At 45.5% G+C, this 13,288-nt stretch overlaps 3 protein-coding genes across 5 annotated transcripts in view; 1 reads left to right on the plus strand and 2 right to left on the minus strand.

Moving 5' to 3' along the window:
• MED17 (mediator complex subunit 17) overlaps nt 1-873 on the plus strand; it is a 19,859-nt gene extending 18,986 nt beyond the window's left edge. Inside the window, exon 12 of the mRNA XM_081799027.1 lies at nt 322-873. Within this exon, the coding sequence (XP_081655153.1) occupies nt 322-533 (212 nt within the window). The 3' untranslated portion in view covers nt 534-873. The remainder of the gene's footprint in view (nt 1-321) is intronic.
• Nucleotides 1-13,288, minus strand: part of TAF1D (TATA-box binding protein associated factor, RNA polymerase I subunit D) — a 212,190-nt gene that overhangs the window by 61,596 nt on the left and 137,306 nt on the right. The window lies entirely within an intron of this gene.
• Nucleotides 6,611-13,288, minus strand: part of VSTM5 (V-set and transmembrane domain containing 5) — a 33,147-nt gene continuing 26,469 nt past the window's right edge. The window contains exons 2-4 of one of the 3 annotated variants that reach the window (XM_081799030.1): nt 10,223-10,549; nt 9,977-10,117; nt 6,611-9,850 (exon numbers count right to left, since the gene is read on the minus strand). In XM_081799030.1, the coding sequence (XP_081655156.1) occupies nt 9,807-9,850; nt 9,977-10,117; nt 10,223-10,549 (512 nt within the window). In that variant the 3' untranslated portion in view covers nt 6,611-9,806. The remainder of the gene's footprint in view (nt 9,851-9,976; nt 10,118-10,222; nt 10,550-13,288) is intronic. The other 2 variants (XM_006732954.3, XM_081799031.1) reach the window with 2 other exon arrangements.

Genomic DNA, 13,288 nt, shown 5'->3' on the forward strand with positions numbered 1-13,288 from the left:
TCCATGAATTCTTTAAGTTCTTCTTTGATTTCCTGGTTGACCCAAACATTCTTGAGCAGTGGTCTTTAGCTTCCAAGTGTTTGAATTTCTGCCAAATTTTTTCTTGTGATTGAGTTTCAGTTTTAAAGCATTGTGGTCTGAAAATATGCAGGGAATAATCTCAGTCTTTTGGTATCGGTTGAGACCTGATGACAAGCACTTTTAAACAAGAGATTTCAAGTTGGTAGACAAGGTTTTTGTATTCATGGTAGAATGAAAGTTGTGGGACCCTTGTTTTCTAGTTTGGAAATTGACTATTAATATTTTGGTTTTGCTCCACAGTTCGTAATGGCCCTGAAAGTGGCAGCAAGATCATGGTTCAGTTTCCCCGTAACCAGTGTAAAGATCTTCCAAAAAGTGATGTTTTACAAGATAGCAAATGGAATCATCTTCGTGGACCATTCAAAGAAGTTCAGTGGAATAAAATGGAAGGTCGAAACTTTGTTTATAAAATGGAGCTGCTTATGTCTGCACTTAGCCCTTGCCTACTATGAGTTTTGTTTCTAGATTATTTTTTTCCAGAGAAGTTTCCAGAAACTGACTTGAGAAGATGAACTATAAGCACAAGGAAGAGAAATTTTCCAAAGGAGTATTGTTTAAAAAAAAAAAAAATTAGCAGATGTTTACCTAGCATTTTGAAACCTTTCACTTTATGAGTGCCAAGTGCTTTGAAATGCAGATGCTTATGTACAGTTACAGGGTATGTAGTATGGGGAGATGCAAAACAACTTTTTTTATGCAGTTGAAATGTTACTAATTTATGGGTTTGAATTCAACTTTTTTAAATATTCCTTTGATGTTGACATCAAATAAAGCATATGGTTAAAAATTCCAGATATTCTCTGAACTCTTAACCTTTAATCAACGTGTCTCATTCCACTGTTTGTTAAAAAGATTGCATAAGAATGTTTGAACACTCGTGAGTCAGCATTCCTACAGGAGTGCACTCACCCCCTAAGCCAGTGGAACAGAGGACGTGCCTGCAGGGGGAGCCCCTCCTCCTAGAGCTGCCAACGGGGGCACTTGTCTCAGCAAATCAAGTATCTCACTGTCTTATGTATGCCCGGGTCTGACCGAAACAGGTCAGAGCTGTTTGAGAGCTTCCTAGAAGGTGCCAGCTGAAGGCCTGAGGGCAGAATGGATCTCTGGGGCTTCCTCGGGTCCCCTTTTGGTTTCTTCCTCCCCATGAATGACCTCTGTCCATTCGGACCAGATGTGCTTACACCTCGCCCCACCTGCCCCTGCCTCCCCTCAAGAGCTCTGGACTCCTCTTCCAGTGAAAGGCTTGTCTTTACTCCATCGGCGTTCTTTCCTGAGGGGAAAATACTGATGGATCAGTGAATTGATTACGTTTTACAAATAACATGTTTCAACTTCCTGGAACTAGTCCCCAATCCCAAAATGTGCCCAAGGAACCTCCCTCCATAAGAGACTTAGGTTGATATGGGTCTTTTGGAACCACTATAAATAATGCATAAGTTAGTGTTTTCCTGATGAGAAAGGCTTTCAATTTTTTTTTTTTTTTAAAGATTTTATTTATTTATTTGACAGAGACCGAGACAGCGAGAGCAGGAACACAAGCAGGGGGAGTGGGAGAGGGAGAAGCAGGCTTCCCGCCGAGCAGGGAGCCCGATGTGGGGCTCGATCCCAGGACCCTGGGATCATGACCTGAGCCGAAGGCAGTCGCTTAACCAACTGAGCCACCCAGGCGCCCAGCTTTCAATTTTTTAAAAGAGACCCTTTTAATCATTCATAAGATGACTGTGAAGTAACTTTAAAAGGTTTCTGTATTTCTCCCTTTTTCTTTTAAAAGAAAAATGGAGCTTGTAAGCCCTCAAATACCATAACATCTTTGTTTGTTTGCTTTTTTTGTCCTCTTGATCAAGATACTGCATCTTTCTTTCCATGGAAATTTTTAAAAAATTGGTCTGCACGTAAATTATAAATCTGTATAAATCTTTTCATGGTGGCCCACAGAAGTTGCCTTATAGCTAATTATCCTAAGCTTATTGTACAGCTCTACTCCCACGAGGAGCCTTAGGTGATTTTGAAGGCTCACATACTAATACAGCAAATCTCAAAAGACTTCTGCCAGGGGACTAGTTATTTTAATTTCCGTCCACTGTAGGTTGATACTGCAGTAAAGATAATAATTAGAAAAATTAAATTTTAAAGATACCAAATAAAAGCCCTCTCCTTTTATTATGATAGACATAAGATGGCTATCAAACAAACATTTCTGAATGCTTTGTTGGCCCTCGTCATGAGCGGGTACAACAGGACCACGCTGAGTGGAGCGGAGAGCGCACACACACATAGGACCACCTGTTCTCTTAAACTTCATCTGAGGAGAGTGGAACAGTTGAAGACTGACACCATCTTCATATGCCTTCCTATCCCCGTTATTTTAAATCACCAGGTAGGGACTAGCCATCACCCACAATGGAAACTGAGGTAAAGGCGGGGGAGGGACGGGAAATGGCAGCTCTTGGGCCTTGCGTTGATTTACTGATTTACATTTTCCAGCTTAGTGTGGCAACGTGAAGGACCTGGCGCCGGAAGGAGGCGCTGCGAAACTTCAGAGACCAGTCAGAGAAAACCAGTTAGTCCCTCCCCCTGTGTTCACAGGCTGACAGGAGCTGTGCTCAGACGTTGGTTCTCCCTCTGCTCAGCTGTATCCGTTTGGCAAGCCTGCCCTCTTGGAGCCTGTTCCCTTAGGTGTACAACAAGGGCAAGGACGCCCCTGCTCACCTCAGTGATGGTTCAAAGGCCTCAGGATGGTTGGTAATGGGCGTGAAATTCTGAAGGGCTGTGCGGCTATAAGACATCAAATGCCTGTTTTCTAAAAGTCGAGCGTTTTGGACTTTGGTAAGCAGTTAAGACGCCAGCTTTATTTTTACTTATCAGTAGGAGAAAGCATTTTAGAAAGTCCTGCATCGTTCAGATTCATGGATGGTAAAGACAGTGAGTGCATCTGTGGCCAGGAAGATTGTTGTTTTCTCCAGCTCATTTTGAAAGCCGTGCTCTGTGGTCAGTCTCTTTCCATACCTTTGTTCTTCACTTCCTACTCCAGTTCTTCGCGGCCTTACGTACTTGGGGCCAAAGGCTCTTTGAATCTCACTTTAGGATGGGAACTGACATAATAGACTGTTCATCCCTGAGAAACCCTGTGTCTGAAATGGCAAGCACTGGGACGTGAGTGCTACTCAGACTCTCTAAGTGACCAGAGCTTGGTCTTTGTTCTAAAGTTTGCTGTTTCCTATCTACCAGTCCACTTCTAGAAATTCATCCTGTAGGCATAGTTCACAAAGCACAGATTCACAAAGATTACTGTATAAGGATTAGAGGAGGTCTGCAAAAGTGAAAAATTGAGACCAATCTAAACGTCCAAATGAGGAGAAGGACTATATTATGGTAAAGGAGCCCCAAATACTGGCGCTCATTTTTACTTCTCTAAAAGTTGAGCTCAAATGGCCAAGGAGTTTTTCTGCTCCCAATGTTATGGCTCTCCTTTATTGTGAACCAGGAAAACCTCCATATTACTCTGTATTTGTTTTCCTATTTACTGATCATAAAACATTTGTTGTAGAACAGACTATGTTTGGCTTGAAATGATGGATGAAGAAGATGTTTGAGAAAGAAAAGTAGCAGACATGGAACAGGGTAGAGAGCCCAGAAGTAAGCCCATACTTGCATGGTCAATTAATCTATGACAAAGGCAACAAGAACTTACGGGGAAAAGACGGTCTCTTCAATAAATGGTGTTGGGAAAACTGGACCACTTTCTCACAGGATATGCAAAATTAACTTAAATGGATTAAAGATGTAAATGTGAGACATGAAACCATAAAACTCCTAAAAGAAAACATAGGCCATAATCTCTTGGGATGTCAGCCTTAGCAACATATTTATGGGTATGTCTCCTCAGGCAATGGAAACAAAAGCAAAAATAAACTATTGGGGCTTCATCAAAATAAAAAGCTGTACAGCAAAGGAAACCATCAACAAAACAAAAAGGCAGCCTACTGAAGATATTTACAAATGATAGAGCCAATAAGAGGTTAATATCCAAAATATATAAAGAATTGATAAAATTCCACATCAAGAAAAAAAAAAAGAAAAAACCTGAAAAATGGGCAGAGGATCTAAATAGCCATTTTTCCAAACAAGAAAAACAGATGGACAGACAATAGACACATGAAAAGATGCTCAACATCACTGATCATCAGGGAAATGCAAATCAAAACCATAGTGAGATATCACCTCACACCTGTCAGAATGGCTAGACTCAAAAAGACAAGAACTAACAAGTGTTGGTGAGGTTGTGGAGGAAAGGGAGCCTTCGTGCACTGTTGGTGGGAATGCAAACTGGTGGAGCCACTCTGGAAAACAGTATGGAGGTTCCTCAAAAAACTAAAAATAGAAATACCATGTGATCCAGTAATTCCACTGCTGGATATTTACCCAAAGAAAGTGAAAAGATATGTACCCTGTGTTTATTACGGCACTATTTACAATAGCCAAGGTATGAAAGCAACCCAAGTGTCCATCAATAGATGAATGGATAATGAAGATGTGGGATATATATATATATATATATGGAATATTATTCAGTCATAAAAAAGAATGAGATCTTGGCATTTGGGACAACATAGACGGACCCAGAAGGTATAATGCTAAGTGAAATAAGTCAGAGAAAGAGAAATACCATAGGATTTCACTGATGTGGAATCTAAACACAAAGGAACAAACAAACTCTTAAATACAGAGAACTAGTAGTTCCCAGAGGGGAGGGAGGTGGGTGGGGGATGGGCGACATAGATAAAGGGGATTAAGAGCTACAAACTTCAAGTTATAAGATAAGTCACAGATTAAAAGTATAGCATAGGGAATACAGTCAATACCGTAATAACTATATGGTGACAGATGGTGATTGCACTTACCAGGGTGAGCACTGAGTAATGTATAGAACTGTTGAATCAGTATTGTACACCTGAAACTCCTATAACATTGCATGCTGATTGTACTTCAATTAAAACAGAAACCAATGCTGAGTTAAAAGTGTACACTTCTCTTAGTCTTGGCTATATTTATCTGATTAAAAAAAAAAAAGATTAATCCTTAAAAAAAACAGAGTAACATACAATCTGAAAAGCTTCCTGATAATTTAGTGAGTATACCAAGTTGCTGAGGCCAGTGGCACAATCTCTTTCACCTAAATCTATTCACGGCTCTTCTTTTGATTCGCTTTACAAGTACTCCCAATCCGAGCCCCTTGGACCCAAAAAAAAGGCAGCAACAGAGAACTATGATCTGTGTTTGCTATTCGAAAAAGCCTAAAGGAAATCCTACACTTACCCAACAAAACTTCGCTATCAGATGGCTTTGCCAGAACACCATCCAATTAAAGTGATACCCCTGATTATTTCATTTTGACCAGCAATCGTATTTTTAAAAAATTTTTAAAAGGATTATTTTTCTTAGTAACCTCTACACCCAACATGAGGCTCGAACTCACAACCCCGAGATCAAGAGCTGAATGCTCCTCTGACTGAGCCAGTCAGGTGCCCCTGACCAGGAATTCTAATTGGCACTTTTGCATTGTTGATTAATAAAAACAGGAAATTAAGTTATTATTTAATACATTCATTTCATTTAGTAAAAAATTCTTGCAAACCAAGGGACCTGAAGGAAAAAGACTTTTAGCATTTTTAGGGCCAGAGCCACCTGCACAATCACTGGTCTGTTGAATCCAAGGAATTCTACCCACCCATGTGTCCACGTTATAAAGTCAAATCTACAGCGAAAACTTTAGCTTTATTTTACATGAACAATGCTCTTTCTCCCTCCCCCAAACGGTCTCTGATAAGCTTTACCATAAACCCCACCAAGAAGATAAAACATTGACTCTGAAGTCCTGAAAGAGGGAAGGATTCTAGGAATAGAGCTGAATGCATTTAGTTAAGAGGAAGGAACAAGTCTGCCCTAAAAGAATGATCGCTGTAAAAGAAAGATGTATTTTTAGATATCATTTAGAAGAAAAGTTTTCAGTGAACAACCGTAACGTATCCATGCTAGGGATCGCACTGTGCAGGCAAGAAGAATGGAGTTTAGGAATAGGTAGAGACATGAAATAATGCCCAAGAAACATGAAGTGAAAACAAGCAAATTGTAGGACAACATGTATAACAGCATCCCATTTGCCTAAAAGGAAAATGGATGGACCACTGTGATGTGTGACTATTGTGTATGCAGAGACCGAGAAGGACAGGTTCACATATGCCTAGGTCTAGAGGGATACTACTGAGGGAGGAAGAACTTTACTTTTGACTTTATATATAGACTCCAGTATCATTTTGATTTTAATGTTTTTTAACATGAGATAGAGAAAGAGCAAGCAGGGGGACAGGGAGGGACAAGCAGACTGCACTGAGCGCAGAGCCCGCGGTGGGGCTCCATCACACAACCCTGAGATCATGACCTGAGCCGAAATCAAGAGTGATGCTTAACCGACTGAGCCACCCAGGCGCCCCAGTATCATTTTAATTTTAAAGAAGGATTTCTAAAGGGCGCTGGGTGGTTCTGTCAGTTAAGTGTCTGACTTTGGCTCAGGTCATGATCTCAGGGTCCCAGGATTGAGTCTCAGGTGGGGCTCCCTGCTCAGTGGGGAGTCTGCACCCCCATACCCCCTTGTACGCGCACATGCATGCTCTCTCAAATAAAATCTTTAAAAAATAATAAAGGAGGATTTCTCACCTTTGCAATTAAACCAAGCTAAAACGCCCACCCAATTTTTAAAGGGCCATGGAAGTCGAGCATGGAACAGCACGTAACGGGCTGGAAAGGCACCAGGGCCAAGGGAAGTTGTGTTCGTGGACAGATGCATCAACAGTAGCCACAGGGCTGGCTCCGCTCCCTAAACCAGAGGTGTCTCCTGCTTCCTGGCCAGTGGCCACCTGGGCTGGGATAGGAAACCGATGAGAGAGAGGACATTCCCCTGCCCCCAGGCCCTGGGGTTTCACAGCAGCCTCCCGCCCTGGGCACACACCCGATCGCTCGGTTCTCCCGCGCTGCCTCACTCCCGAGTGAGCCCAGCGAGCTGTGAGGGCCGCCCCCTGGGGCCTTCCGCCCTCCTTCCATGCCCAAGACACCAGGAAATGAGAAAGTACAGTATATACCTTTTTAATTTCTTAGATCACAATCTGAGAGGATGTTCTGTTGGCAGAGCATGAACGTTCTGTCCTGCATCTTACCTGCTGTTGAACGAGATGGTAACACGGGCCACATCTTTATTTCAGCCCTTTCCAGAAGCAGAAAGGACTCTATTGAATTACGATTAATATTCTGGAAGTAAAAACTTCGAATTAGTGTTCTGGGAAGACGCAGGGCTGAACGATGGGCTGATTAGGGATTGTTTTTCAGGACTGCTAAAGAATGTTTACAGTTAGAATCAATGTCATTATTCCCTGATCATTTAAAAAACATGCCAGCCCCATGGCAGAGGCCGAGGAGTATGCTTATGCCCACAGCCGATGGAAACCTCCCCCAGGGCCTCTGAGTGCTTGGCAGGAGTGGGCTCACACACAAAGCACCCGGCCTTTATTTCCAGGCTTTATTTCATTCTTTAATATTTTTCCACAGCTTAAAACATAACTTATAGCTTAATATTTCCAGTGGCTACCCTCTAGAACATAATGTTTTCTTTTTTGGAAAATAGACTAAAAAAAAAAACAACAACTTCAGGCTCTGGAATGAACACTTTCCACAAGAATGTTCAGGATGGAGGGAGCTTTAAAAGTGCAAAATAAAGAAATGGAAAGCCAGGTGGGCTAACTTTTCATGAGTTTTGGGGGGCAGTTTATTTTACATTTGGTTTTGTCCATGGAGGCCTCTCCTTAGGTATGCTTTGCCATTCCTTTTTCAAGATTTTATTTTTAAGTAATCTCTACACCCAACATGGGGCTCGAACTTACAACCCCGAGATCAAGAGTCGTGTGCTCTACCTCCTGAGCCAGCTAGGCGCCCCTCCATTTCACCTTTTATTCTGAAGATGACCACCCCTGACTTCTGACAAGCTGAGAAGTTCAGTTCTGGAAAGTAGGGAGTATAAAGGAGGACACACAGACTCCAGCAGCCATCCTGATCCAATCCGTTTCCTGCCAGTGGGCCTTCTGTGTGAAAGAAAGAACTGATCAGATGACCCTTGACCCTCTCTTTGTTCTGGTACTCCCACCCTGCTTCCTCGTGGCACTGGGGCCTGGCTCCTCCGACTGCTGCCTGGGGAAAGGACATGTGCGTATACAGGAAGTGGCCCGAGGCTGAGAATCTTCTCTGTGGCAGGCGCTCCAGCTACCAATTAGTTGTGTGGACCAATTGCTCTCTTGCCTTTTGAATCAAGTAGTGCCTTTAGAGTCCTTTTGGAAGGTCACAGAGCTCCTGTCCGACTGCTCCAGATCTCTCCTTGTAACCTTGGATTATTTAGAGAAAGGCCTCTTAGCAACTTCTCCGGGCAACTTCTCATTTGCCACATGGCAAGTAGAACAGATGTAGACACTGAGGACTTAAGGAAAAGAGGAGGGAATGTTCTAGCTCTCCTTCATGTCTGCATGGGTGAATTTGCAGGTGGAGGCTGGGGACTTAGCTCCTGACCTCGGCCTCCACCGTAACTGGGGTGGTGCCTTTGGTCTGTAGCTAAGAATGTTGGAGAGAGAAAGGAGAATGGAAAATAAATTCATGCCTGCTTTAGAGCTTACCAAATGGAAGATGCGATGGAGACACTTTCAGGTAAACATGGTGACTAACAAGCCAAGAGAATGAGAGCCGAGGCCAGTTGTGATCCAGTCCCTCATTTCGCCTGAAGCCCCAAGACCCCAGAGCGTTTTCTCACTTGGTAGCGCTCCGTAGAGGACTTACTGCTTTCCAGATCCTTGAAGAATCCTCATGCTTTTCTTCAACTGCTTGGGGAGCTCTATGCATTCGTGGGCTTCACGTGATACCCTGACTATGAGGTAGGTGAGGGCCAAGCGTTCCTAAGCCCACTTGGGAGAGCACGAGGGCCTGACTTGAGACAAAGCATTGGTGACAGGGGGAGGGGGGTGCAGAGACCTGAAGCCCAAGCTAACGTCCTGGTCATACCACCGTGCATGGTCATACCCCATGCAGGCTCGCTTTCACACAGGTACCATTACCCAGCCTGTCAGGGAGCCATCTGGACCCCAGCTGCTGCCCCCAGTGGCGATGAACATGTGGGTTCCTCACACTGGCCTAAGTTGGGGCCATGGAGGGAAAATCTGATTAACGCTGGAATAAGAGAGGAAGAGAAAGGTGATCTCCCTATTCCTGTTTCCAGTGCTGGTCCCACGGGCACGAGTGAAGCTCCCCTCCCTAAAGCTTCCGGCCCAGGGCCTGGCCCTGCTCCGAGCACCTCATTAGGGCCCCACAGCAGGCTCGCGGCCTCCACCTCTGCTCGGCAGGCGGCCCGTCGAACTTCTCCCAGCAGCTCCCACAGCAGAGGGAAAGGACACGGAGAGCCTGTCCAGGGCTGGCTGCACGCTCAGTCTGGACACGCTCTGGCCTCGGCCCCAGAGTGTGGGGAGCAAGAGTCCTCAACTCCAGTCGATTTTGCTCACATCCGCAGTGCCTTCAGGAATGGCTGGCCCAGGCCGGGCAACGGGAGGCTCTGAGGGTGGATCGGCCAGGTTTGCTCCTTTTGTTGGAAAAATAACATTTTCCTCTTGAGGTAGGAATGTAACTGGGTGCAGCCTTGGCTAACACTCAACATCTTGCAGTTCCATCTCCTCAGTGGTGCTCTCTGCAAAGCAAAAGACAGGCCCGTCAGGTGTGGATCGGCCACGGGTGGTTTCTTGGGGAGACCAGGCTAACGGGCACCACCCAGCCATGAAGGCGTGATGGATGATCGCAGGGCCCAGAGTTTTACCTTTGAGTTTGTGTCTTCTCTTCCTCTGGAATTTATATGCACACTTATTACACACCCACATGAGGCTGATTAACAGTGCGGCCACCGCAGCGAGAAAAGCAAGGAAGACAGCAACAAAGTGGAGGTCTTCATAGAGGATCTCTACGGGGCGGGTAGGGGAAGGGGCAGACAAGGTCTCTTTTAGTATCAAGAAGGCACACCCCCACACGCTGGCAGTTCGGCGGGGTGCCCGGGCCCCCGTCTTACCCGACACGTGCAGCACAATGGTGCCAAACTGGCTTCTCCCCAGGCGCTCCGTCACCGTGATGACGTAGTAGCCGGAATCCCTCACGCTCACACTGAAGAGCTGGATGGAGCCATTGTCGAAGGTGCAGAGTCTGTCCTTGTGGCTTTGGGAGATGTTGGCCTGAGTCCCTGGCTGCCACTCCACGATCTTCTGCGCTCCCCAGTTGGACGTATACTTCCACTCGATGGTGGGGACGCCGTGGCAGGAGTACTCAACCGAGAGCAGGATGTCTTCCTCCACCGTGGCATTGATGGTGGACTGGGGGATGTACAGTGACACGCCCTGACCTGCAGGACGGAGTGCCAGATGGGGGGCAACTTACATAGGAACTTACAGGCCAAGGAGCTGCCATGATTCGTTAGTTTATTTAGCAGATACTTACTGAGGGCCTGTTACATGCCAGGCTGTCTTCCAGATTCTGGTACTGGTGACAGAGTGGTGAAGGTTATAGCCTGAATATTTGTGTCCCCCCACCCACCCTGAAACTCCTATGTTGAAGCCCCAACCTCCAGCATGACTATATTTGAAGTTGCAGCCTCCAAGGAGGTAATGGAGGTTAAATGAGGTCATAAGGATGGGGCCCTGATCCAAAAGGAGTAGTGTCTTTATAAGAAGAGACACCAGAGAGCTCTCACTCTCTCATCTCTCCACAGGGATGCAAGGGGAAAATGAGAGAAAATACTCAGAGGTTGCAGAGAGAAGGTGGCTGTCTACAAGCCAGGAAGAGAGCACTCACCAGAAACTGAACTGTGCCAGAACTTTGATCTAGGACTTTCCAGCCTCTGGAACTCGAGAAAATAAATGTCTGGTGCTTAAGCCCCTCGGTGTGCGGTATTTTGTTATGGTCTAAGACCGTGAATAAGACACAAGGTTCTTGTATCCTGGACAAACAGTGAACCTCCCTGGAGGCTCCATTCTATAAGGGAGACATACCAGGGTGAAATAAAGGAGATCATTTTAGATAACGACAAGCACTTTAAAGACAATACAACAGGGCACTAGTGACTGGTGGGGGTGGAGATGGCACGGGACATTAGAGAGAATGGTCAGGGAAGACTTCCTGGAGGAAATGACATTTGAATGGAGACCTGAAGGACAGGCAGGCAGCGTGTGGAGACTCGCGGGAGGAGCATCTCGGGCAGAGGGAGCAAGCACAAAGACTGAGGTGAGGGCGAGTGCTGGTGTGTCTGGGGGACAGAAAGAAGGCCAGCATGCTCGAATGCAGTGAGCAAGGGGGTGGGGGGTGAGGCTGCAGAGCCGGCAACACGCCGGCCGTGAGGGTTAGGGATGGGGTTTCGCTCAAAGCTGATGGGAGCCATTGGAGGGCTTAGGCGGGAGGTGACATTCTCCATTAAGCTTGAGAATGTGCGCTGTGGAGAACATTCTGGGGGTGAGGGGACAAGAGCCGAAGCAGAACGAGCAGTCAGGTGGCTGCTACAGGGAACAGATAAGAGATGGAGGCGTAGCCTCGCAGAGCGTGAGCGGTGGTCTGATTCAGGCTGGGTCTTCGGCAGCAGGGCGGACCAAACACGCTGCCGGACTAGATGCGGGCGGGGGTGAGGCAGAGGCCCGGAGCAGGGGTTTCTGCGCATGTGTAGCTGCGTAGCAGCGCCGCCGACTGCGGTTCTGCGCACAGGCCCTTGCACAGGTACTACGTGGGTACCACGCCCAGGCCCCGCGCCAACCGCTTTACACACGTCGGCTCAGGAAGCAAGGTCTCACACACAACCTCCTGCAATTCCATCAAGCACAGAGCAAGCCTCATTGTCGACAGGACTAACTAGCTTGTCAAAGTTCATTCTGCAAGGCAGAGAGTCACACAGGGCTGCCGGCTCCAAAGCTTACATATTTAACCTCCAAGCTTGAATTCAGTAGTCAGTGGTTGGTGGTGGAGAGCACAGAATGGGACAAATGCCCCCACACCCTGAGAGGACTGCTCAGACTTGGCTGGAGACTGGATAACGAACAGGGCAGGACTGAAGCTTGGAGCCCGGCCCTTGGTTTCCACCTCCACTTCCTGTTTGGCCCCCCTCAATCTCTGAGTGCCCAGTTGCCCCAAGCCCCTGCCGTGTGGCTCCAGGTAACCACACCTGCTACTTTTCCAGGCGTTTCTCACTGTCCTCTCTCATCCCCAGCACGTTCCATTAGTGTTCCTCTCCTAAGGCTCTTGGCTAGGTGACTAGAAATCATCTGATAAACCTCATGCTGAAAAATTGGAATGTGGTAATGGTTTTCAAGAGTTACAATTGCCAAGTAACAGAAATACATTTTCTCCCAACTCTATTTTAAAACATGTTAAATTCAGAGAAAGGTTTTGAAAGGCCAGTACAATTAATATGTACCCTCTTCTTAATTTACTAGTTAGGAACATTTTGCCACATTTACTCTTTTTCTCAGGAAGAAAACAGAGGTCAAATTCCAGGTCAGCCCTTAGAGGCAGGAGTTATGTAGTTTCTTCATCTCCGTGTCCCTAACGCAATCCCTGACACATACTGATTGGTCAATAGGTGTTTGTTGAGTGAATGAATAACTGAATGACAAAATATTTATAACAAGAAGGGTGAGATTTCCTGATAGAAAGGTTGCTGCTAAAGTGGTCTGAAAAATTAGCACATCTTAAAGGTAACACACATATAAGAAAGAAAACTATAATTTAGTCAAGACTTTATGTGCCAGTTATTAAAATATATACTTATTGTACTTACCAATCATTCCCTAATGTTTTACATAAGTCAGCAACATGCCCATGTAACTAGGAAATGGAAAAGATGGGACTTAAATGCAGTTCTGTCTGATTCAAAGCCCTGTGTTTTTCCCTAAAGACACCACCAAAATATTAGAAATAATAAATGAATTCTGTAAAGTTGCAGAATACATAATATATAGAAATCGGTTGTATTTCTACATAGTATAATGAAGCAGCACAAACAAATTAAGAACACATTCCATTTACAACTGCACTAAAAAGAATAAAATATCTAGGAATAAACTGAATCAGGGAGATGAAAGACCCCAGTGAAGAAATC

Source organism: Leptonychotes weddellii, chromosome 11 (genome assembly GCF_054177405.1).
Source record: "Leptonychotes weddellii isolate Sample4059 chromosome 11, ASM5417740v2, whole genome shotgun sequence".
In the NCBI taxonomy this organism is placed as follows: Eukaryota; Metazoa; Chordata; class Mammalia; order Carnivora; family Phocidae; genus Leptonychotes; species Leptonychotes weddellii.